Below are 26,761 nucleotides of genomic sequence, written 5' to 3' on the forward strand. Positions count from 1 at the left end.
CAGACGTGGACAAGGGATCATGCCCAGGCACCTAACCTCTGACCAGACACACCGCAGAGCTCCTGCCTTGGTTTTGGCCAACCCCGTGAGGTCTTTCCCAGACACATGTGGTCCAGAGAGGCCTGGCACGGAGCAGCGTGGCTACAGGGTGGCCAGCGTCATGCAGCCTCTTTCATTTAATAGCATGGACTCAGTCTAGATGCTCCAGCAGGAATGTGCGTGTGTGATTTTGCAGTTCTGCCCCAGCTACCTGCGGTACAAACTTCTGATTCTCGCTTTGAAATTTTCAGCAGCAAAGTAGTAGAGCACAGGGTCGAGGCAGCTGTTCATGGCAGCAAGGCAGAGTGTGACCACCAGTGCTTTGTGCACGGACAGGTTGTTCTGGCTCCAGCTGCCAAGCATCAGGTGGACTGTCCGCAGTACGTGGTAGGGCAGGAAACACAGGAGGAAGAGGATGAGAGTGATGATGATGGTTGACAGTGCCTTCTTGTGAGAGACCGTCCTCCTGCGCTGAGGAGTCCTGGACTTGAGCAGTGCCCTGATAGCAAAGACATAGCAGATGATAATCGTGCAAAAGGGCAGGGTGAAGCCCACAACGAGGACAACGCTGTTCAGCATGAGGAGAATATCTGTGCTTTCAGGGTGGAGGTCCAAGCATTTCTCTTGTTTATCGTACCCAGCGATTTGTTTGCAAAACAGAGGGCTGGAGGCTGCCAGAACAAAGACCCATATCATTGCGCAGGTTATCTTGGCATACTTCATGTTGGTTACTTTCCAGCGCTTGAACGGGTAGACAATGGCAGTGAAACGAACCACGCTGAGCACGGTGAGAAAGTAAATGCTGCAATACATGTTCACGTACAAGGCGTAAGTCATAATCCTGCAGGCAATATCGCCAAATATCCAATGCGATCCCAGCAGGTAATAGGAGGCCCGAAAGGGCAAAGTGCTCACAAACATGAGATCTGAAACAGCCAGGTTCTGCATGTAAATGTTTACCGAGGTCTTCCTCTGGGAAGGCTGGAAGAAAACGTATATGGAGAGGCTATTTCCGACAGTACCCAGGAAGAAGATAAAGAGGTACATGACCGGATAAATGGCTTGCTTGAAGGCATCAATGGTACTGTTGAATGAGCTGTTATCTGAGTTGTTGTATAGCACCATCTCGGAAATATTCATAGTCCGGAGTAGTCTCTGCCTTCCTGCCAAAGTAGAAAGAAGTGGAGTGAGTGCAGGGTTGCAGCTCTGCAGGGAGTTCAGTGCTGGGGTGGTTTCACAGGGCAGAAGTTACAAAATTCGGTGGAAAATAAAGGTTCCTTAATGAGTAATCACTTGTGATGCTCCTGTAAATGATCTCAAGATATAAAGCACCAAGTAAGCTCTAAATGGTTTCAGTATTACAGCATCTGTTTGTTATCTCAAACTATGAAAATGCTGGCTCTTAAAGGTGAATGTTATGCCCACATCTGATGGCAAATCCCTGATCTTCTCTATCTCTATGCAAAATAACCCAATTTACCACCAGCCATTTTGTAGCACGGAGGTTTTGTGTCTCCAGTTACCTCCCAAGGAAACATCAAAAGAGAAATCACTGTCCGCTGGTAAGTTTGTGCTTCAAATTAGGACAAAAAGTCAAAATTTGTCTAGTTCCGATTTGACGATAATTTGTCATATTTTTCTGGTATGTTATCTGCTGTTGAAAGTGTGTCACTGGGCTTTCCAATGAATAGCAATACCAAGGGCATATTGACATACTTCAATATGTGTCAATTATGGATGTTTCGACCTGAAACACTGAGTAAATGTTGTGCTAGTCATGCACGGTTCCTTTTTTAACTCTCTCCTCCTTATTTCTTCTTTCCTCTAATTGGTTTCCAAGGTCTCTTTTTTTTTTGTGGGGCCTTTGCTTCATTTACTGCTTTTTCAACCTTTTTTTGTGCTCATTTCCTCTAAATCAGACACTCATCTATGCACACTTCCAGGACTGCCTGTATTAGCAGTCCTAATGAAAATGGCCTGCAAAAAAGCAGGCTGTGTTCATAGAGAGTGACATTTTCCCCCTCCATGAGGCTGTATTTCAATCAAATCAAAATCTCTGATCACTAAACCACTCTAAATAATATATATTTCTCATTAGAGGCTATTTCCTTGCTAAACTCCTCATTTCTTCTCTCAGCAAACCTGCAGCTAGGAGTATTTGAAAATGAAGTCTCTAGCCTTGTTTCTTGTTTAACAGTGGGACAGCAATCTCCTCTCGGCATCTACCAGCACATCCCAGAAATGAAGCTCTGGAATTTTGTATCCTAAAAAAGAGAATTACATGAGATTTCCAACTGCATGAAGAAGGACGTTTTAATTTGCTCCAGAGGGAGTGATAATGGGCTGATGGCACATGATTGTGGGTTGCATTTTAATTCGGACTTCACAGGCTTCATGCTTTTAAATGAAATTACTTGCACTCTTGGAATGTCCCTAGGGGGAAGAGTGGGCTCTAGGCTTGGGAGCCCTTGTCTGCCACTTGCCCACTAGAGTACTGGCAATGCTGCTGTGAACGGGAGGTGATTTGGGAACCCTTAGCCTTTTCCCATGGTGTGGGAGCCTGTGCTATATTGAGGGCAGCCCATGACATCTCCAGGGCTGTGTCTGGATCCCTTAATATAGCAACCAGATGTGCCCTAGCAGTCACCTTTTATTGGCTCCACTGTGAGACGGAGCATGGGAAATGGGACCTCTCCAGCCTGGGCTCCTGTGGATCAGGGCTTACCCACGCCGTGGCGAGATGGGACGGTGGCAGCTCAGGGAATGAGGACATTGACTCACAGTGAATTTGTGTCCATCCCTGCAGTGCCTGCAATAGTCCCTTCAGAAAACAAAGGCAATACCTAGGAAGGTCAGGAGCACTGAAGACTGGAACTGGGCAAACTGAATATTAGTGCCCAGCAAAGCTTCTGGAAACAAGTGCTCCTAGAGGAAATCTCATCTGAGAGCCTCTTCCACAGCGGAAGCGATAGACAAGGTACAGTCCCTATCAAATCTTTCGCAGTCTGAGGAGTTTTGAATGATTTTGGTTCTCTGTACAAGTTACTTACTGTGTGACACCAAAGTTTTCTGTGTGGGATCAGGAACCAGCTTTTCTCCTGATGGAAGCTGGTCCCATCTTGCAGGGAAACATTGCATCCCTAGGTACTGCAAAGGGAAGAGACCTTTTGATTGTATTTTACTCTGACTCAAGCATCTGTGCCTTTAGAAACCTAAAAACACAACAGAATATCTGTCAGTGAAGAAACCTGCCACGCGTAGAAGCATCCCTGTTGTGTGGGCCACCAGGCCCTTCTGTGAGATAAAAAAGTAGAATGAGGAAGAACTTGGAGTACGGTCAAATTCAAAGCCCTGCTCAGCACCACGAGTAATGAAAGTCCTGTTGATGAAAAGCCTTTGGGTACCTCTGCTCTGGGGAAATCACTATGGGCACCAAAGGCACAGAGCCTGAGTCATCACTGGTCAAGCTCTTCAGGTGAGGTTATCCAGCTAACAACTACCATTACAGCTATTTTGTGCTCCTTACCTCTCCTGCCATCTGAAGACTTTCAAGAAACCAGACATGTGTGTCTAATTGAGGAAACTCAGCATCCTTGCACCTGGCAAGAGAGCCAGTACTCAGACCCCTCTCCAAATTACACAAGTAAAACCTTAAGGTGTTACGGGCTGCCTATGAGCAAAAGACTGGGGACCAGTAACCTGAAATGTGTTAACCACCATGGTACCTGCCCTCTGCAAAGGGCCAGGAATGACCCTTGCAATTATCGTATGCAGATGCTCCTATTAATTGTGTTTTAACACACAGATCAGTGTTGAACAGAAGATGTGCAGTGAAAGATATATTCCATGCAGGACTATCTCAAGCAACCACAGAGGAGAAGGAGAGAATTTTAATTCCCTCCTTGAAGCCAAGAGCCATTCACCAGCCAGTCAAGGCCAGGAGATGGCTCCTTGATACACAGAAAGAATGACATGTCTAAGGAGAGGCAACAAACTTTTTCACTGAGAGTATCCAGACTGTCTCCTGAGTCAGGAACAAACAACAGGGGTTTCAGGTAAGAGACTATAGGGTCCCCAAAAAGACTTCCAAAGGGAGATTGATGGTACAATCTAACATCCTTCTGAAAGAAAAAAAGAGGGAGAGAAAGGGACAGTCTGCAATGGGAGTCTCTCTTCAGTGGTGCTGAAATAATTACCCGATTGAAACTCCCTGGGGGGAATTTTTTTCTATATGTGATTTTCTACCAAGAAGGATCTGATGCACATCCCAAAGCTCTACCTTGGCAGGAAAGGGAGCACATCCACGGATCAAGGAAAAGGAACTCTTTTCTGAAGTAACTGCTGCATATGTAGATTAGATGTTGAGTTTGGAAGGTCTTATTTTTTTAATTTCTTCTCCTCCAACGAGTCTTCTAGAAACATTTACAGCTTGATTATTATGGATATCATAAAGGAATATTGACCTTTTATTATAAATTATATACATAATAAATTATATATTCATTATTAATTAAAATGCTGCCTTTTATTTTAGCCTGGCTTGAGTGTGATTTAAGATTATGTGGCAATAAGAAAGTGAATCTAACAGTCTCAAGAAAAATATGGATACACAAACCAGGTGGGGAACTGATAGAGCAAAAGAAGGAGGAGACTAATCTTGACTGAAGGAGATACTAAACTAATAAAAGAGTCCCAAAACTATCAAGATTTTAAGCTGGGGATGCAGGTAGCAGTCTGCACAGACTTGGAGTGTTTCAGCTCATGGGTGACACAGTGGAGAGGAAAGATCTGGGATGTAAGGAAATGAGGGATCTTTGTGGATAAAGGCAAGCTGTACAGAAAGGACAGGCTGCTCCATACCCTGAGTGGAGCCAGTGTGCTGGCACTGCAGACTGAAAGGTTTGCAGAGGAGTAATTGATTAGAAGCAACAGGAGAGCTGACGGGCATGGGAGAGAGCAAGTGGGCTGGACTGACAAGAGCTGCAAGAGCAGTGCTGCTGACATCCAGCATGCTGCTGAAAAGGCCAGGAGGGAAAAAGACAAAAAAAAAAAAAATCTGTAAAGCACAGCTGCAATAACAGCAATAACCAGGGAAGGCAAATCCAACTGCCCATAAAGGCTGGCACGTGCTATATTGAGGGAATAAGAAAAAGCAAACCTTACATGTAATTTTGCCCCAAAGCTCAAAGCCTGGGAGCTGGAAGGTTTGGCATGAAACAGCAGCCCTGGTGCAACAGGCACCTCAGAGACCTGCTGGGGAGAGGATAATCAACGGGAGCCTGTGTTGCCATGCTACCAGCTTTATGGTAATGATAGTGTAGGATGTACAGGTGGAGGAGTGGCACTGTGCAGGAAGGACTGTGTAACTAGCAATAGCATAAAAATATTATTGCTACAGAGAAGCGCTACAAAGTCCTTGTGGGCAGACATCCCATCCTATGATAATAAAAATATAGTACTAGGACCACACTGCCAAGCTCCTCATCACAATGATGATAGTCATCAGAAAATGTTAAGCGAGATTAGAAAAGCTGAAAGCAGGAAGTATTAGCAGGGGATTTCAGATGCCTTTGTACAGATGTGATGCTGCATTAGAATAAGATACAGAGAGGGTATCTGTATGCAACAAATGCCCAGTTCCTAGGATAATTAGTCCCACAATCCACAATACAAGATGTTATTCTGCATTTGATCTTTAGTGCTGCATGGGTCCTAGTTAAAGCAGTTTTGGATGGAGGGAGCCCTGTACTAGCAATCACAGTAGAGCCTGGTTCAGCAGTGTACTGGGACAGGGGAGCAGTCCAGAACCAAGAATTCGACAGATGAAGGGGGGCATTTTATACTTGTATATGCATATTTATGCATTTACAGAGTTGGATTTGTCAAAGCTTTTGACAAAGCTCTGCACCAAATTTTTCTAAGTTGCCAGTATGTTCTCCGATGGACTGGAAGCTGGCTAAAGGGTAAGAAGCAAAGTGTAGGGCTTAACAAATCTGCAATGCGGTCCTATAGAGTTCAGTAGTCAGACCAGACTTGTGGAGGATTTTAAGAGTGAGGACTAAAAAATCTGGGTCTCTTCAGCACATACAGGAGGACACAGCCAAGGTCTGCAGACTTGAGGAGGTGGAGGATAGTATGGATGAATGCAACGTTATTCACAGGGTCCCACAGAATTACTGGGACTTGGGGTGCTCAGCAGGGCTGTTAGGAGCCTGCTTTCAAGCAGAGAGAAGAGGGTGTTCCTCCATGCAGCGAGGAGCAGGCAGCACTGGCAGCCTGGGCTCTCCCCAGTTCTAGTGGGAGGCTGCACCATGAGCAGACAGACAAGTCAGCCAGCATCTCAGCTGACAGTGGAAACAGTTTCTGTGGTTGCCCGGACAGAAGGACACGCTCCTTTGGGGAGATGTGATTGAGGGGACCACTGCTAAACGTATAAATGTGGAACTGAACTGAAAAAGACCAAGTAAAAGCTCAAAATCTGCTGCTTTGAGATCTACTACTGAGATCTCCATAATGCAGAGAACTACCAAAGAACATATTTTCAGTAAGATGTCCTGCATACGCAATGATGAATAAGGATTTCAGACTATTCATTCAAAAAATATATTTTTTCAAATGCTAAGAGGTATATAGACCTGGTTGTATTACAGGCAAAAAAAGTGCTCTGTGAATCTATCACAGTATCCCTTTGTCTGCAGAAGACCCCAGACACCGTAGTCTCATCATATTCATTATCTGAATACATGTAGGACGGCAGTTGTGGTATTGCCGCTATATATAGAAGCAACAGAAGTTCTAATATTTCTTAAAGTCATGTTGGCTTTCTTTCTAGTATTCACGTTGTGTTTCAGGAGCAGCATTACCAAGAATAAACGTAACAGAATGTAATATTTGGAATTAACACTGAATTCAATTTGCCAAAACATGCGGCGTTTTATTAACCTTTCTACATGCAAGATTCTGACCTCTAGCTCCTTTTATTTTAAAAGCTGGCCATAAACTAAATATATATGTGTCATTTAGTTAAAAAACAAAACAAAAATACAAGACTTAATTAATCAGATCCACTACTTGACTGCTATCTTCCATCTGGAAACAGTCCTAGTTACACAATTATACTTTTCCTTTTTTCTGCCAAAGAAAATCCAGAAGCCCTGTGTTATCATAGAGAAATTTAGTTAACAAGCACAGCTACTAGCAAATTCAAAGTTTACTGCAAGTGAGACAAAGGTCGTGTTTTAGTAGTTTGTATTTTAGTTATTGCAACCCTTTTTATCTACATCAGAAAAAGCAGACAAATCTTGTCTTACCTCAGCTCGTGTGCCTTCTGGTGTGCTCAGAATTTCCTTCTTCTGCTTGCTGTTGTTAACAACTTTCAGTTTTGTTAGTGGAAAAAAAAAAAAAAAACTTAAAGCAAAATTGAAATGCTATTTATGTAGAAGCCACAGAAGGGCAATGAGTAGTAGGAAAGGGAAGTAAATCCTGATGAACGGACCTTATGGTTTCTTAAGAGAGAAATGTTCTCAGCTCAAGGAGTGGTGCTAGCAATCACATGGCAATGTTTCATATCTTTCACCCAATGGAAGAGGCCCTGCAGCTTACGTGGTATCTGGAAGCTCTCTGGATTTCTGTATTTGTCCCACTCTTAAATATATGCGCTTTTGGGAAATCAGGATTGCTTGAAGTATTGGAAGATGTTCCTGTGTATGTTTCACATGGATGATTATAAGAGTAGTTCTTGGAATTATTGAGAGGCCATATACCCACTTTATCTCTCAGGCTTCTTATGCAGAAAGGTCACAATGAGCAAAACCATAAGCAGGCATCTAAGAGTTCATGAGAAATCAATTCACACAGTCTAAAGACAAGTTTATGGAGAAGAGGGACTAATTTTCCCTGAATGTAGATAAGAACTGAATACATCACTATTTTAGGCCATGAACAAGAGACTGGAGTGAATGACTTGCTGTCCCTTAACATTTCACCGCTTCTCGGTGGAGCTACAGTAACTGCACAGTTGGATGCTCCTGGACAACTGCAATGCTGAAATGGGGTACTTTAAAACCAAGCTTGTTAATTCTTTGTAGCTGCTTGTTTATTCCTCTTCTGTGCCATCAACACACACAGGTAGGCCAGACACACCTCTGGGTGCTGTGTTTTATTTCATAAACATCAGGAAATGCAATCAGGAATTCACACAGAGCTGCTTACCACAGCTCAGCAGGTGTGGAGTTTCCCAACAAACTGTCTCACTACCAACATCTATAGTCATTTACATCCCAAATTGCTTTAGGTACTCCCATTTGTAATCTTTCCTCCATTGGCCACTTGCATCTGATTCTCATTTATCACAAGGATTCTTCACTCTGGCTGTACACATGGATTTTGGAACAGGTGAAATAGGCTTCTGGGTGTGCTCCCTATGTGGGGTCATAGTGGGCAGAGTGCAGTGGCTGTGAGGATCAGTGCCACTAAAACTCACAAATCCCGGGGAGGAGGTACATATAGCTTTCAAGTGGCTCTGTGGGCTTCTTTTAGCATGGACCTGAAGGAGGACATGAAAAAACAGCATACCAAGGAACTAGGCTAACATCTTCAGTCTCTGGGGTGAGCTCAACATCCATGAGTGGTGGCTTTGAACATTTGCCTGTATTTGCATTGACACTGCAAAGTAAGTTTTAAAAGGCCCCTGGTAGAAGTCAATGGCAAGTGAACTTTCAAGGTGTGGTGGTTGAATTAGGACCTCCACTTAGAGTGATCCACTCTAAGTTAGGGCCTATCTTAGACCTTGCCAACTCTTGTGGCACCAAGGATTGTGGAAGGCATCTTCTTCTAGCTGTGGTCATGCTGCTTTGCTTATTGTTTCAGCCCAAGGTCTGCCAGCAGTGGCTCACTTGTGTGCTCCCAAACCCACTTTGGCCATAAAGACAGGTTCTGTAGATACCTGAAACAGGAGGTTTTAGCTCACCCAGCCTCTTCTGACCAAAGCAGGGTAGGAAATGACCTTGTGGGCAGCTTTCAGAGGTAGAGCCCTTTAGGAGGAAGCTTTGATGTGCAGCAAGAGGAGCATGGGGAACAACAGTTTAAGACAGCAATACCGTGTCTGGAGGAGAGTTATGGGCTCGGAGTTATCTCACGAGATGCACCATCCACTGAGACTGCATCTTAACTGTATCTTATCTGCAAGCGGCAGAGGCAGTGCAGAAGCGGTCTGATAGCATCTCTATCACATGGTTCATGGTAACAATCATGCTGGGACTGATAGGTGGGCTGTTCCTAGATACCCAGGGTCAGAGATTGTAACATGCAGAAAAGTTAGACATTGATCACATGTTAATTTCCCGAGTGTTTTGCAACTTACTCTTTCACCGTATGATATGGTTATCTTCATTGCCTGCAAGACTTCCTATATTCACGTTCTAGTACATCCTGCTTTCTGGACAGACCTTTTCCCTTCCTTTTATAAAGTAATTCTGCATTTTTGCTTTTAGCCCCAGTTTGAATAGATGAGTTTCGCTGCCAGCTCACCCTGCACCTGACGAGCTAGATCCGGAGTGACTGCTCTGGATTTTTTATATACAGTCAGTGGATGACTCAGCTTCCGAGGAGAGTTTATTACATTTCTTACTGATAAAAACTTCAGCAATTCTGGAGAAGCCATCTCAGAATATCATGAAAAGACTCATTACAAGACTCTGTGCGCACATCACACTCAACAGTTCACAACCCAGATTACTTCTGCATCTCGAGTTCCACAAAAGTCACAGAGGATTCAGGACACAGTAGAGTGCAAGCCACCCATCTGGCTTGCAGTTACACACTGTCCTACCTTTGTTTCTCTTCTCTTTTTACATTTCTGGCTCCACAGAAGCCCAGTTTCAGGACTGGGTGACACATTCTTTTTAATTCCCCTTCTATACAGACCTGCCTCTCCTCCAGCCTTGCACAGGCGCATTGCCCATGGAGGAAGGCCCTGCTCCCTCCATCCCACAGTGGTGAGCAAAGCCACCGCTGCAGGCTCTGCATTGCCATTGCATAGAGAAGCTCACCTTTCAGACTTGAGATAAGCATTCCAGATCAGTTAAAAACAAATATTTAGATTCTCCTTCCCCTGTTCAGCATTTTCTGTAGGCTAGTTGGAGTGTCCCTAGAGGAATATGTCCCATAGAGGAATGCTACATTTTGTCTCCTAAAGTCACATGAGCTGCTGTTGCGGATGGTCCATCACCTGGTGCATCTCTTCATCCCCGCAAGTCTCACTGGGCAGGTAGTTGTCTGCTTCACATTGCAGAAAAGGGGGCTGAGAGCTGCCTGACACCCACCTGGGCAAATCTGTGTGTCTGACATGTGTGCATAGCCTGACAGCTATCAAGCTGATGCGCAAGTTCATCAGCCAGTGCTCAAGGGGCACAAAGGCATTTGCACATCAGCCCCACTGCCACAGGAACCATGCATGTGAAGTGTGGCAATCTCCAGCATTGGGGCTGCTATCAAGTGACCTAAGCAAGCCAAATGAAGAAGTCTGTATATTATTCCTCCTCTTCAGTCGATGTTTTGCTTTCTGCAGGCACAAACTTCCAGTGGCAGAGTTTCACTTCTTCATGACAAGGGATTTTTGATAAAAATTGATCTGTCAAGCAAGCAGGAGGAATTACCTCCATCGAAGATTTTAGTACTGCATGTCTTCAGCACAGCAGTTTAGCCTACTAACACATATCTCTTTCCAGAGACTAAAATCGCAAAGCCTGCATTCATTTTCTCTGCAATCCAGGAATAAAACAGTATCAAATGCTGGTAGCTCATCTGCTGTCAGCCATAAGGCTTGATAGATGGGAAGATGAAAGTGACTGCTGCATGAAGAAAGGGGAAGTAGGGGCAATTTTAACAGAAATAATTCAGAAAGGAAAAACACAGGAGGTTTCCAAGCTGTTTCTTTTGCAACAGTAGTAATTACATCTTTTTTAATTGCCTGTAGTTTTCTTGTAACTGTTTGCTGTTCCTCTTTAAAATACTATTGAGGGCAGAAGAATGTTAATATTTATCTGGAATAGCAAAAGACACCTAATATTGTTTTTATATAAAATAAGCTGTCCTTTCACAGAATCATGGAATATACTGAGTTGGAAGGGACCCACAAGGGTCATCAAGTCCATCTCCTGGCTCCACACAGGACCACCCAAAAATCAGAGCATGGGTCTGAGAGCATTGTCCAAACACTTCTTGAAGTCCGGCAGCTTGGTGCCTGTCCCAGTGCCTGACCACACTCTGGGTGCAGACCCTTTCCCTAACCCCCAACCTGACCCTCCCCTGTCCCAGCTCCATGCCGTTCCCTCGGGTCCTGTCGCTGTCCCCAGAGAGCAGAGCTCAGCGCCTGCCCCTCCGCTCCCCTCGTGAGGGAGCTGCAGGCCGCCATGAGGCCTCCCCTCAGCCTGCTCTGCTCGGGGCTGAGCAAACCCAGGGACCTCAGCCCCTCCTCATATTTCTTGCCCTCTAGACCCTTCACCATCTTTGTTGCCCTCCTTTGTACACCCTTTAATAGTTTTATGTCCTTCTGAAATGTGGTATGAACTACCAAAACTGAGTATGTTTTTTGCCCACACCTCCAAGGGTGACTGTGGGCCTTGGAAATAATTGTTGGTCTTCAAAAGCTGTGGATTGATGGTGGCCGGGAGCATTAGCACATTTCCTGGACAATTATCGATCTAATCTCTGACTCTGAAAAGGCTGAACTAGAGCAGGACAAAACACCAAACACTTTCTAAGGCCTTCATCTAAAGCCCATTGAAGTCTTCAGGAAGAAAAGGAAGGTTTTATTTTGTTTTGTTTTGATTTTGATTAAAACCTACATAAGACAGCCTCAGAAACTTTGAAAGGAAAAAAGAACTAGCCATCTCCACCAGTCACCTTGATGCTGCAGTGACTTTCTGCTTGCATTGTGTATTTTGAATAATTGTACAGTCAGCAACTGCAACCTCTATTACTTCTGGTTGGTTTTTGTGTGGGTGTGGATGTGTATTAGATATTACAGAATTACGCACTGATGGCATAAGGAAAGTGCAGAATCTGAAGGACTTGCCAGCGACTAGTTATCTCTATCTTAAAATATGGTCTCCCAAAGACTGGTTGTTTATATATCTTGGCACATGTACACAATGTTACAGTAAGTTCCCTACTCAGAAAGCTCTTTGTTTTGGTCTGTGTTTATCTCATATTAAGTGTTCTTTTAATCCTGTGCTATTCTGCTGAAATCTCCCTTCATACAAATATAGAAACCACACGCAAAACAAGCTTCCTTTAATGTATTTTTGCTGACTGTTTTATAATAACCATGACACAACAACTGGATAAAAAACACCAGTGATGTTCCAAAGTCAGAATGATCAGGTTTTAGTGCTCTGCATCTTATATCCACTGGTTAAATGCCACTGTTAAATACAGCCTGCAATTGTTTCCACATAAACTCCAACTAAAATGAAATCCACTTTCATATCAGTGTAGTCACTGCTAATACTTAACCTCATGAAGTTCAACAAGAGGAACTGCAAAGTGCTGCTCCTGGAGAGGAACAACTCAGCTGGAAAGCAGCTGGGTAGAAAAGGACCTGAGGGTCCTGGTGGGCACCAAGCTCAGTGTGAGCCAGCAATATGCTCATGATGTTAGGGAGGTTAATGGTGTCCTGGACTACGGTACGCAAAGTACTGCCAGCAGGTCAAGGAAGGTGAGGCCACACCTGGAGTGCTGGGTCCATTTCTGGGCCCCCAGGACAAGAGAGACGTGGAAATACTGGAGAGAGCCCAGCAGAGGGCCACAAAGATGAGGAAGGACTTGGAGCACCGGGCCTGTGAGCAGAGGCTGGGAGAGCTGGGACTGCTCAGCCTGGAGAAGAGGAGGCTCAGGGGGATCTCCCCCAGGGCTGGGAATCCCCGCAGGGAGGGGGCAAAGAGGCCGCAGCCAGGCTCTGTTCAGAGGTGCCCAGCGCCAGGCCAGGGGCAGTGGGCACCAAGGGGCAGGCAGGAGGCTCCCTCTGAGCACCAGGCAGCACTTCTGTGCTGGGCGGGCGGCTGAGCACTGGCCCAGGCTGCCCAGAGAGGCTGTGGGGGCTCCTCCTGGGAGACCCAAATCCCTTGCTCTTTCCATCCAACATCGACCGCATGCCTCTGCCAGAGGTGTTTCTCCCTGGAGCACGTAGGATGTTCTTCCTTCAGGCACCACCTGCACCTGACATAAAATGTAAGTTTAATTTTTTGTCCTGGGTCTGGATTTTAATGATGTTTCTTCAGGTAAAACTTAGGCTTTAGATCTCAGTGGCAACATTTTCTATCCTACAGTGAAATAGTTTAGGGCTTTGGATGCTTACTAAACCGTATTTTAAAATACCATATGAAAATTGACTATATATATGATTTTGAAGGAGATAATAATGTGACCTTTAGTCTCAGGTTTTTTAATCAGAATTTTAGGGAAATACCTAATTGTTTATATATGATTGGTCATCAGTTGTGAAAAATGTCCATTTACAAATGAAATTTTCAGCCTTGTATTATATATTTCTTTGGTAATTAGTTTGCAACTAGTGTCTCCCCAGATAAAAATGAGAATTAATTTAAGCTCGTCTCTGTTACAGACTACATGCTTTTGTGAAATGATGTAGCAAAATCCTCTTTACTGGCACATACTGAACAAGACTGGCTGAGTCAGGCTGGAGGCGATGGTGGCAAGGGTGGGAGAGGGCAGGGGGAGTTTCTGCAGCAGCGTGTTCCTCCACCCTCGTAGGACAGGAATCATTCAGCACTACGGGCAGTCTGTCACCCACACATCCCACACCACCGTGCTCTGGAAAGTGGCCCAGACTGAGCTGATTAATGCCATCTTTGGTTTTTATCTTCAATGTTTTAGTCTCAACTCTGGGTTTCTTTGCAGAAGACAAGCAAAGCCCGGGGCATGATGCTGCCCCACGTGCCTGGGTACTGAGCCTGGGGGGCACCTCAGCACCCATCTTTGGGGTGGTTTGTCACCAGTTAACCTTGTTCACCAGTACCACTAATGTTTGGGACTAGCCTGGAAAGGTTTGAGCAGCCTGAGGTGGGCTGGCTACAGGAATGGTTGATCATCACTCAAGCATGCATGGGGTTTTACAGCAAAACCAGGAGATAGCTCACTATGTCTTTTATAAACTGCCTGCTGTTTTGCTTTTAGAGTCCTCAGTGCAATGAAGACAGGCTGGGCAAAGGCTAACTGCTCTTTTTCTGCAGAAAGAAAATAAACGCAAATACATGATTTAATTCAGTTTTGTTTGGCAGAGATGTTTCTGCCGGTTTGTTATTGTTGCTACAAGACCAAAGCTGTAATTCTCTTTAAATCTGGAGCATGACACCAGAGAAAAATTAGCACAATGGTTTTAGCTTTATGTAACATTCCTAATACCCAGCGACCGAGTGCTTTAGAAGAGAATAAACAAAATGAAGTAAGCTGTTTGTTCAGCATGTTCCAGCACCCATCCATCTGCTTCCCTTTGTACTCGCAGTCCTGCAGCCACAACTTTTCTCATCCACGACTGTCAAAAATGTGACTCATTCTTCACATAATAGACTGGGGAAGAAGTAGAGAAGTTTTTATACATAACAAAGCTTTCTCTTGCCCAGGATCTCCTGCATCAGCTTATTTTACTTCTCATTAAAATGAATGACACAATGAAAATGTACTTTTTTTGTAGCTGTAGTTATCTGCAGTAAGATTCACTATCTATGCCACAATTAGCTCTGCTTGACTCTTCTCACAACCAGGCAAATGAAGCTTTGGTGTAGCTAATTTTAAGACAAGGAATTTGTTCAATTCCCAGGCCAGGAGTGTACTAAGGGTTAGTAAAGTTCACAAGTAGTGAATTTTGTGGATAGAGGGGAATTCTCTTCTCTCCCCAGGCTCTGATAACACACTTCACTGGACGTACAGGGCTGGCATGGATGTCCAGCTGTGGAGGCAAGGGTTTGAATCTGAATGCCTTTGAAATCAGAAGCCACTCTGAAGTGGGGACACAGGCCAAAACTTCTGTCTCTGTCACATTTTTAATCTGCGTTGAATCAGTACAAAAACTATATATCCCCAGGCAGATGAATTGTTTTCCATGGGAAGGGGCCGTGCATTCTGCCCTGTTGGTGGCATCTCCAGTAACTGTTTTCCAAGGAATTGTGCTGTACAGGAAGACTGATACTGAATTCCCATGCAAAGTCTGTGATTTCCTGGAGCAATAGCACAGATCTCCCTGCTCTTGCTTTACGCATGCTAGACTGGTTTTAACAACACTTCTCCTGGCTGACAGACAAGAAGCAAAACACACAGCAGGCCGTCAGCAGATTTTCAATTCAGATGAAATCTCACAGCTTTTTTTTTTTTTTTCACACAAATCCCTCACTTTCCCATGAGACCTTGCTATGAATGAAGCAAGCATTGCTGCTGCAAGAATCTAGCATGAGTTAGACCAGTTTCCCCATGAGGAGAACATCACTTGCCAAGCAGGTGGTGGGTAGAGATCCAGCAAGCCCAGAGGGGTCCTGATCTGCTGGGAACCCCTGTCCCATACAGGTGGCACATGTGGCACCGTGCTGGGGAGAGGAAGGCTCCTACCAGGGTAACTGATCTCCAGTCGGTTGGAGCATGTCTCTGACAAGCAGATTGATCCTTTACATTTCTCAGTGCCGAGAAATGTAACGTTTCTTAGTTGCTGCAAACACTGGTATTCATGAACAGGGCAGGAGTGGGACTACAGCCTGTCAACTCTGATTGAGATGGCCATAAACTTTGCCAGGTTATTTTGTGACACTGAAGTTATTACAGAAAGTCATAGGCTTATGTAAAGAGGAAACAAGACAAAGTTAATATGCTTTAAAATCACGGCAGCTATTTACCTTTAGGATCTTAACATGACTTGACAGAACTGCATGATGCAGTCTCCAAAAAAATATCACTCTGTGGAAAGCTCCAAAGAACATTGCCTTTAATATGCCTTTTGCACTTCATTTGCTCTACTCTACACATTAATTTCCTAGGCATCTTCTAAGCGAATTCAGTCAGATAGTAAGTATAATTCCTAGGAGCTACCTAAATTACTTTTCTCCAATTTGTATCAGCACTCACATCATTTTAGCATCATTACGTGATAATTTAAACCTTTCATTTCGCTACTAATCAAAGGCAATTCTAGCAAATAACCCAAATGTTCTAATTTAACAATAGTATCATGTCTTTCTTTTTTTTTTTTAATAAGCAAGGATGGTCACTATAACCTCTGAAAGTAATAGAAAAGTTTCCACATATCGGTAAAGCAATGCCATTTTCTTATGTCAAGCAGACTTACTCGGTCTTAGAATTCACTGCTTGCATCTCTGCAAAGCTTAAATGCTTCAGCAGGGTCAGCAGCTTTATGTACAGCATCCTCTGCATACACCTTTAGAAAACTCCACAGGCAATCCTGAAAATATACGCAAGTGTAAGCAAATTGGCTGTGGGAACTAAATTCTCCCACTTTAAAGATTTTTTCTATTTTTCATTTTTTATCTATTTAGTGCACAGATTCATCATTGGTGCTGTTGAAACATATTAGAATTAGAATTTTAAGACCAAGTGCTAAAAATAGCAAAAAGCTGAGAGGACAATTTTATGATGTCAAGGGTTCAAAAAAATGGGTGAAAGGGTCTCTTTTCTGTTTGATATGACAAATTGTAGTAAAGCTAACACAATAATGCAAGCTTCCCTTGCTTCTTCATAACAAATCTTAGCCACAGCCAAGATTCACATCTGTCAGGGTACCATCCAATTTATCTTTGACTCTTTCTTGAGATGCAGTACACAAGGTTTGCAGGCCATAGCAGTGGAAATATAAATTTTCTGCTTCCCTTCATGCAGCTATTCAATGGAAGAAAAAAAGTGGATCCCAAGATGAATAGCTGGCCAGTAAGTATCAGCACACTGCTTGGTGAGACGGTCAGGTCCTGCGTGTGTTCACCAGCAATATGAGGGACCATAGCTAGAAAATAGGGACTGCCTTGGTCATTGTGCATTGTTGGCCTTATTTAAATTAGGAAGAATGATAAGAATGGCTTGAATCTTAGTTATTGCTGCATGCTTGGGAAAAAGTCCTCTGGTGTCAGAGATTAAAATATAAATAAATTATAGGCATTATAAATACATATAGGCATTAACTTGCTGTTGGTTGACCGTTCAAAACAAACAAAAGAAAGAGAAAACAAAACAAAACAAAACAAACAAAAAACAGACAAAAAGCCTTACCCTGAAGGATGGGTTTTGGAAGATAAAACCTACAGATGTACACACACGTTTTTCACATCCTTGCACGATGGATGTGGACAAGAGAAAATATGATGCTGATAAAGGTCATAGAGAATCAGACAAAATGCTCCCTTTCCCTGGTACCCTGTCTGTGACAGGAACCAGCCAGGGGCACCTGTGGAGGAGTTCAATAAAAAAAAAAAAGTCAAGTATGTAGTGATGCTTCCCCAGAATAATCTTCCAGCTGTCAATACCTCTTGCTTAAGGATTTGCTGTGGGAGATTCAGTAACCCTTGATGTTTTTTTTTTCTCCAGTGAATTTGCCCATGCCAGCCTGTGACAGCCACAACATCTTGCACAGAAGAGTTCCTCTGCAGAACTGCTTATCGTAGAAAACACACGCTGCTGAATCAGATTGTGTGCACTAAAGATGTACAAAAGTATAGCAGAGTTACATGAGTGAAAAGCATATCATTTTATCTCTTTTGAACTTTTGAGTTTTTCTTTACTCCCTACTTTTTGTACCGAAAAAGAGCAGAAAAAATGTTTCTTCCTATGTAGGAAGAAAAGACTGGCTGGTGTGGAATGAGGATCTGTCTAGGCCAGCATCCTATCTCCACCTGTGGCTAACACAGGAGACTAGGAACAAAGCAAACTTGGCACTTCCCCTTAGTGTTGTCCCAACTTGCATCTATTTTAGCAAAGACAATTCCTTTTGTGTATACTGAATCTGGCTCCCACTGATGACCCTTCAATCTCTACTGATGACCCTTCAATCCTGTATGGAAAAAAGTGGTGCATTTGGAAGACAACATGCAGCTTTCTGACATTACCATAGGTGACAGTTTTCCTTTTATTTCCAGACTGGATGTGAACGTTCGCCCTTCCCAGGCCATCCATGGTTTTGCAGACATTTGCCACATCCCCATATCACCCCTTTCCCAGGCTGAAGAGCCTGAGGCTACCCATTCATTCCTTGCATGGAAGCAGGGTTGCACACTTTGGTCATTTTTAAGCATAAAACTCATTCAATTTAACACCCACTGAGCAGAAGAACTTAATACACCACAGAATATTAAAAACAATTGTGCATTATAGATTTACATAGTGGCATAATAATGTTTGTAAGATTTTACACAGTAGCATAATATGTGTTATGCTACTGTGTAATATTTGTTATTAATATAATAATTGTTCGTTCGCTCCTACCATTTCTCTCCTGGTTATTCACACAAGGATCTTCTCGTCTACCCTACAGCTGCTAAATTTCTTTAAAAGGTCCCCTTGGCAGGAGACCTTCTTTGTTTTCTTTGAGTATTCAGGTATGTATGCTGCATCCATGTCTCCTTTATTCATGTGATTTTTTGTTCAGAGGACTCCAATGTAATTGTGTGATACAATTTCCCATTGTAAAAGTTCTTCCTCTCTATGACAGGTTTATGCATAGCTCCACTAATTCTCAATGTTTTTTTAACAGAGTTACTAGTAATTTGCCCACTATACACATCAAGTTTCCTAATTAGTGGTTCCATTTTTCTCATTAATCCTCTTCCACTTCTTTGGTACTAAGACAGCTGTAAGTGCAAAGCTACACTTAACAGTGAGAAATTTAGTGATTTCTACCTGGAGCTCCTTTGATGCTCTTCAGATAAAAATGATCAAGAAATGGAGACTTATTAATTTTGTCTGCTTGTTCCATGACATTTTTAGTTCAAATTGAGGCATGTCCTCTGATAAACCCTCTGCAAGAAGAGCTATTCAGGCTTTTCCTCAGCGGAGAGATCCAAAAAGTACAAATAAATATTGTTTTGGTTTTTTCCTGCCTGTGCCTATTTTATTCCCACGTCTTTCACACATCGATCACTGAGTTACACCAACTCACTCCTAATGGCAGTGGTGGCAGCAGGCTTCGTGCTGAGGAGAGTGTGAGGGTCACAAGGCCCCAGGGGATGTCTGAGGGGGTTTCTGGGCCCTGAAGCTCTCGGGACAGTCCTGTTCATCATCTTATCAGTGATGTGGATACAGTATTGTGTGCAGTTCTGGGCTCCACAATCCAAAACAGATGTTAAGGTCCTCAAAAGCATCCAGAGGAGGGCAACAAAGCTGGTCAGAGGGCTGGAGGGCACGTCTTGCGAGGAGAGGTCCCTTCCGACTGTCCTGTTTGGTTCTGTTCTGTTTTATTCTGTTCTACAATATTCTAAACAATCCTCTGAGAGGCTTTGCATTCTGTGATTTTAGGGTTTACTGAAAGCTTTTATGCCTTTTTTTTTTATATATATATAAAAATAATTTCCAGTGTTCTTTGGATTTTTTAGGGATTTAGGAGAGGGTTTTTTTGGCCTGCCTTACTGCATTTTTGCACGTAGGCACAACTTACAGATCTGTCCATTCACCCTATTTGGTCACAACTTCAGAGTTTCAAAGGAAGCTTTCTTGGTCTTAATTGCATTCCTTTCAATGATGTTTATCTATGCTGTCTTCCTTTTGCGCCTTCCCAAATCTTTTCTGATTAGCAGAAGACATTTTCTTTGTCGCTCCAGTATGGTACCCTAGAGTGGTCCCAACGCTGTGTACAGTGATTCAATTCTGCCCTTTTAAACGCTGTCTTAATAAACATCCTTACTTTTGTGTACTCCCCCTTTGTAAAATTTAACAGCTCTAAGTGAACTTTACTCATTTCCTTGGGCTTTTTTTTTTTGCTTCAGTCAATCCTGCAAATGTTTTAAATCCAAGCAGCTTGTGGTCACTACTACAAAATGGCTCTTCCATGATAACAGTGACTGTACGTTAATGTTGTTCCTTCACGAAGTCCTGTGCAACCTGCTCCAGCTGGCCCTGTTTTGAGCAGGGGGGTTGCACTAGGTAATATCCAGAGGTGCCTGCCAGCTACATCTATTCCGTGATTCTATAATGTAATACTATAATAATAACATGCTATTATATAATAGTAAACATTCTAGAAAATAATGTAACATGAATACAGTCATATTTGCAATATGGTAATATAACACGATACACTAATATTGTGTTTTTCTTTCAGAAACCTGGAATTGCAACCCACATAGATGAACATGTAATTAACACAAGTAGAGTTTTCTCTAGCGCAGAGCAGAGCTCCATCAGCACAGGTGTCTGCATCGTTCATGGACACTTAGTGCCCAGTATTATCATGTATCATCAGGTTTCTGATATACCTATTACACTGATACCCTCATTCTAATTTTCCACTTTGATTTCTCTGGCCCATTTTCCAGACTTTAACTGTTTTTCCACATTTTCTATTTGAATATTGCAATAGTCTAGCCTATCCTTTACTCAGTATTACAGAGTTTTCCACTAGTGGATACTACATCTCAAATCATGTACAATTCCTTTTAAATAATAATCTGTGACCTTCTTAAGTCAAAGTGTCAACAGCACGATTACTTTATGGTTCATAAGAGGTCCATTTGGCTGGTGTACACTCCCTTTACTACCGAAGTATCCTTCATAGTCAATGAATTTTTATGCATCCCTTTTCTATCATTTTCTCCAGCAACTATTGGAATTACATCCCTGCCTCTTTCTAGTCTTTCACCAGGTGCCAGGAGCATTTTGGGCAGAGAGTTTCCAGCTTCCCACTCAACATGGGTCACAAGTACCTCCAGTATTTCATAGAAGCTGATTCAGACACCTTTTGAGGTTCACCTGGCAAGCAAGTCACTGCTATGAGCTCACCTGTTTACATAAGTGATGATCAAACTGCCCACTGCTACAGCTGTTCCTCCCTATGACAGGTATCTCTGTCTCTGGAGGGCTGGCTTCTATGCAAGCAGCCTAATTCTGAGATGTTTGGAGAACAGTAGGGGAGCAGCTACTTCCTTCTGGTTAGGAAAGGAAATAGAGCAGTACCAGGGCACTCCTGGAAAAAGATTAAAAGTCTTGTGGTTTCCACCTTAAGGTAGAAATATTTCAGTATTAAGTTAGTCCTGAAGGATTTGATTAAGGACTTAATTAAGGATTTAATTCCTTAACTCAAAGACATGGAGTTTAATTTAAACCTGAAAGGTAGATTTTGATGCAGGAGAATCTATTCCTATTGAAGCAGTAGGAGACTACTTGGCCTGTGCTGGAAATTAAATACTTTTCTAAGAGAGGTTAAAAATCCATGGAAAAAGGCAGATAGCCACTAGGAAATTTTAAGAGAGGTGATTTCTGAAAGGTTACAAGGAGTCTTCAAGAAGCTCAGGAAGATGCAAGAGGAAAAAAAGGCAGATATTTTTCAAACAGTATAGGATGATTAATTCAGGTACATTTACTGTAGCTGGAAGGGCTCAGAAGGCAGGCAGAGATCTCTTCCAGTGGACTTAGTAATCAATAGGTAAATACAGGATGAACAGCAAAGCACATAGATCAATGCTAAGACAGAGCTGAGGAATTCTCTTGTAGGAATTATGGTTTATTCACAGCAATGATGTCCACTTATATCTGAAAACATTTGGAAAAGGATTAATAAATTGAGGACTGCAATAGAAAGAGATGGACTGCTGCTAACACAGCTATGAGTGAAACCCTGGATGCTAGCATTCAGAATAGTACCTGAGAGAGGATGAGGCTTCTGGTACCCAGGGTAATTCAGAAGGAGGAAGCATTAGGTTCCTTTGAAGGTTGTCTTGTGTATAAGCATCTGATTGCAGCATTGGTAAAATTCTGTCACTAGTAGGACAAGACCCAAGGCATGTAAATCATTGCTGGTGAGCTCTTAAATCAAGATGCAAAGTAACGAATAGTTCTGTCACTACATTTTGTTCAGCTGTGGGAAGGTAATCAAAGAAGGCCTGCAGCGGGTAGATAGAAGTAAGAAAATAGCAGCTAAGCAGAAAGTCTAGAAGGGAAGGATGGCTGCTGTGCAGAGAGAGAAAGAAGACCCCAACAAAACAGGGTGCGCAGTATGGAGAAAAACAAAGGAAGAGTCATCAGAGATCGAGGAAATGGTCCCTTTGTGTTTACTGCAAGGCTTGTGCTGAATGCTGACCAGGGCTGGGTACACTGGGAGAATCCAGTGAAGAAAGAAATATCCTCAGCAGCTGAGACTGCAGGAGAATGACAGCAAGGTCATCTGAGTACTGTGCCCCTGAAACCCATCCCTGGGATCTTCTCAAGTACGGGGACAAGGAGGTTCTAACAGCATTTACCAGTGGCTCTGAACATCTAAGATTTGAGACAGGCAGTAAACAGTAGCAGCATTTACAATAGAAAAGGAATCTAAACCTTATATTATAGTTACTGGAAAAAAACTTCCCATTGGTAAATTTAAAAATAGAGACCCCTGGGAAGAGCAAGAGTCTATAAAATAGTTATTCTGAGAAATATGGTCCATAATAATAGTGAAATAATGCATGCCGAGAGACGTTCTCACACACCATAAATGTTCCCAGATTGTCTACAATGTTAAATGGTTTGAACTGCTGATAAACAGCAGATTTTTCAAGTAAATAAAAAAATGACATCATGAGAAAATAGGCGTCCAAATTAAGAGAAAGGGTCATTGGCAGGAAGACACAGAAAAATATACTAATGATTGCCTACCAAACCAAAGTGCTAATCATAAGCAACCAGGCATTCCTATTCTTGGTATAAAGAATAAATTCTTAGTATCTATCTCAAGGAACCCATTACCAAGAATTTACCAAACCACCCTCCCTTAAGCAATGCATGCGTGATTCAACAGGGACAGGGGTTGAAGTGTTTCCCACTAAAGGCAAAAGAGAGGACAGCTAGGTGGAGATTTCTGGGAAAAGAGAGACTGACAAAGGAGCTACTTCTGTATGAGGCATTACTGATTTGTACTTCAAATGGATGGGACTGAATGAATTAGTCAGTGAGTCCATATTCCCTATTGCCCTTTGTGCGATGAGCATGTGGAGAACACCATCAGGACTATGACCATGATTTGATCCCATCACAGCAGAGAAAACCATATCAGAATACCGATAATAAGCATTTCACTTAATATACAGGGTGCCTGCTTACATTTTGTTCATGGTGACCCACAAATGCTTGCCTGGTGGCGTAGGATGGTGCTTGGAGGCTAAAGAATTATTTGCCTGAGCCAAGGTAACCTACGGAGGTGAGATGAGCAGAGTATCCCAGTGACACTAGCAAGGAAAACACAAAGGAAAGTGATTGCCAATCTCACAGACCACCCGTCTTTGGCTCTCCAGTCTGAAAAACCAACTACTTTATTTATGTAACCTTCATTTTGACCCCAGAGCAAGGCTTGAACTGATGCTTCTGTGTCCTTCGCTTATGACCGCACCTCTGTCAGGGGATGAAGTGAGATTTCACTAATCAAGGTATGTGCACAACCCCCTGGTTACAGTATGACCTTCTTAAGTATGTAAAATATTGGAAAACTCTCAAAAGGAGCTGAAGGACCTGCCTGGTTTATTTTAGAGTGCATCTGACTGTGAGGAGCTGGGACACCTATGCTAAACCAAATCTTTATCTGCTGAAATCCACCTGGATGTTTTTTTGTTTGAAGGCTGGTTGTCCTTAGCAACTTCTTAGCAAAAGCAAAAAAAAAGCCTTCAGGAAATGGCTTAATGACTTTGATCTAAGCAATCAGAAAGCAAAAACTCTACAGATGTCTAGTGCATGCATTGCCAAATAGGAAAGGGTCTCTTTTCAAGGCAAAATTACTTACCTATGCAGTAACAGAGGCTGTTTGAAGTGAATTGATATGCATTCATTCCTGATACATATGAATACTGCGGCCTCTCCAGTGAGAAAATCATGAAAGTGAATAAAATGTAAGGATATTAATTTTGAAATAAGTTTGGGCTTTTGTCTCATGATGATCATATGCCAAAAGAAAGTAATATTTGAGACTTTGTAGACTTTGCCTCTACAGTCTTCTGGTGGAAAAAACTTCTCCTAAGAGGTCATCTTCATAAGGGTAAAGAAATCAGGGCTGGAAAACATTTTTTTTAAATGTAAAATACATCTGTTTAGGGAAGTATCTAGAAGTGCTTTGACTTACAGTGCTTCCTTCCCACACTCTCATACTGGTAGCAGCATTTCCTACCTGAATTGTCCAGGAAGACAAGGATTGCAGAATACGTGAGTGTTAGTTAAGGCAAAGAGACACAGATACTTAAATGCAGTATTTTCTTTTTAAATTTATTTGTTTCTGGTCATTAACTTGATGGGTAAATTACACGGCACCTAAAATAGTCCTTCCAGTATTCTATTGCAAGTAATTGTTATTCTACGTCCAGCATGTCAGCTCCCAAACCATCACAAGACTTCAGGACAATGTTGCAAAGGTTCGTTATGTGTTTGCACTCTCTCCTTGCCAGTGCTAATGAAGAGCGTTGGGCTTTATTGATTTTATCATTGGTGAGAGGTTATATATCAAGGATGATCTGAGAGGTGACAGATTCTTGTCTGTCAGAAGGGACAGAGTCTTTGAGACTGTGCTTTCTTCTAATGTCAAAAAAGCCTAAGAGTGCTGCAGCCCACTGAACAAAATAGGCCAGCAGAGCCAGAGTGCTCAGAAGAAGTTGGATTTTGGAGTAGCAGCAGTTCAACTTTTAAGGACCAAAAATTTGGACAGTGGGCTTATATGGTGCTCCTTGCATTTCAGGTTCGAGAATATCTCCATGTCAATGGAGGACTAAATTCTGAAAACCAAGTCTCCATGCTGATTTGAGCACAGAACTGAAGGCAGGTTTATGGTTTCAGGGGATGTGTTTTACTGTCTTCTGCAGTTTTATGAACCAGCAAAATAAACATACAGACAGACTGCATTAAGAAGTACTTCAACACCCTCTGCAGGATCCAGAAACCAAAAATAAAATGATTTCTACCTGCATTTAGTTCTGGTGGATTGAACTGATAGTCTCAATTTTGTATGGATTACTCAGGTAGTTCTGAGAACTCTTTTTCTCCTGACCTCATCAATATGTATATTATATCCTAGCAGCTCTTACATGTTTTGTTTTGTTTTGTTTTTCTCAAAACAGATGTTGACTTGAAGAATACAGACTTCCCTCACCTTTTCACCGATTGTATATTTCTTCTTTCTTGGTTCTAAGGGTAGATTGTTGCTACCATGCAGTCTCTGAAGAACTTTATAATATCAATGTCTGAAAGTAAATTTAGTCCAAGCAGTCCGTGCTATATCCAAAATTCAAGCATGCCTTTTGCCTAACATCTACTAACACCATTGACAAAGGGTAGGTACAGCTTCTGAGTAATATTCCAGTCTCTAATGTATTTTGGAAGTACTGAGAAGGGCTTAGTCCATATTGTGTCTCAGCACACAAGATCATTGTTTTCACCGGGGTGACTTGCTGAAAGAAGAAAGGACAAGAGCAGATAACACAAAATTCAGATCCAAATCAGCAGTGCATACTGAGGACTTCCTCTGGCACGGAGTAAAGCCCTGATTGCCTTCTTCTGTGGAAGGAGTGTATGAACATCAGATAAAAGCAGCACAACTTAGGAGCACCCAGAAACACTTCAGACCACTCTCCTAGACTACAGGAGAGAGAGAAGGACTTTTCCTGGATATTTACACATGGGTGTGAGGAAGGAGTGGGAATCAGTATTCAAGATGCAAGACACACATAATCAAGCAACCTGAATTTTATCTCCTCTAAAAGCAAAACCTAATTCTTCTGACAGGCTTAACATCTTTGCTCACCTTGCTCTTGGAGATTATGGGCAAAGCTAGGGGTTTCATAGGTGGTCTCCTGAGAAAGTCACATATTGCTGTCCTACAGAAGCCACACCAGCATCTTATGTAAATGCAGCCAGAATGCCTCCACATCCAGCCACAGTACCCACGAGCTTAAATACCTCCTGTAAAACTGGATAATTTGTTACCCACATGTCTCATTCCCTTCTTGTCGCTGGCTTTAATAGCTTTTCTCAACAGATTTCATGTAATGTGAGCCACAGGGTGGCAAAGCCTCTATTAGAGAGACCTGTTCCTAGTGAAGCATCGGTTCATCTTTGAAAAGGTCAGCCTTCTCCCTTGTGTGTTTGGAAAAATGAGCAATCATGTTATAAAAATACTAAAAATACCTGAAAAATGACTTGGAATCATTTCTCTAAGATGTGTCAATGCCACTTTCAAAGTGAGTTGGTCTTGTGTGAATAGGGTGAGCTGAATTTTAGACATGCTGGTTCTTGCTCTACCTCTTAATGAGTTCTTTGGATGCCTACTTGTCATATAATTTTACCATTTCCTATTTGATTAAGGATTTTTTTTTAACCATTCCAGTAATTTATAGAGTTCTGTGTGAGCTGTGGGTGTGAGTACTCTTTGATCTCTATTTGTATGCACACACTTTGCTAATATCCCTGCTGGTTCCTGATAAAGGAAGAAAGCAAGTTGCTACCTGTAGAGTGGTTCCTATGACACTTTGCAGTCGTCTGGATTAAACCAGTC

General features: G+C 42.6%; 1 protein-coding gene across 1 annotated transcript; it reads right to left on the bottom strand.

Annotated features, from left to right (window-relative positions):
• Positions 1 to 246: 246 nt before the first annotated feature.
• Positions 247 to 7,440, bottom strand: CYSLTR2 (cysteinyl leukotriene receptor 2; the record flags this gene model as incomplete). The annotated part of the gene is made up of 2 exons (XM_084290597.1): positions 7,350 to 7,440; positions 247 to 1,202 (listed from the first exon to the last, which is right to left on the bottom strand). Exon 2 carries the CDS (start codon positions 1,177 to 1,179, stop codon positions 247 to 249), a length of 933 nt encoding a protein of 310 aa, XP_084146723.1. The 5' UTR covers positions 1,180 to 1,202; positions 7,350 to 7,440.
• Positions 7,441 to 26,761: the final 19,321 nt, after the last annotated feature.

Source organism: Netta rufina (genome assembly GCF_964035555.1).
Source record: "Netta rufina genome assembly, chromosome: 1".
Classification (NCBI taxonomy): Eukaryota; Metazoa; Chordata; class Aves; order Anseriformes; family Anatidae; genus Netta; species Netta rufina.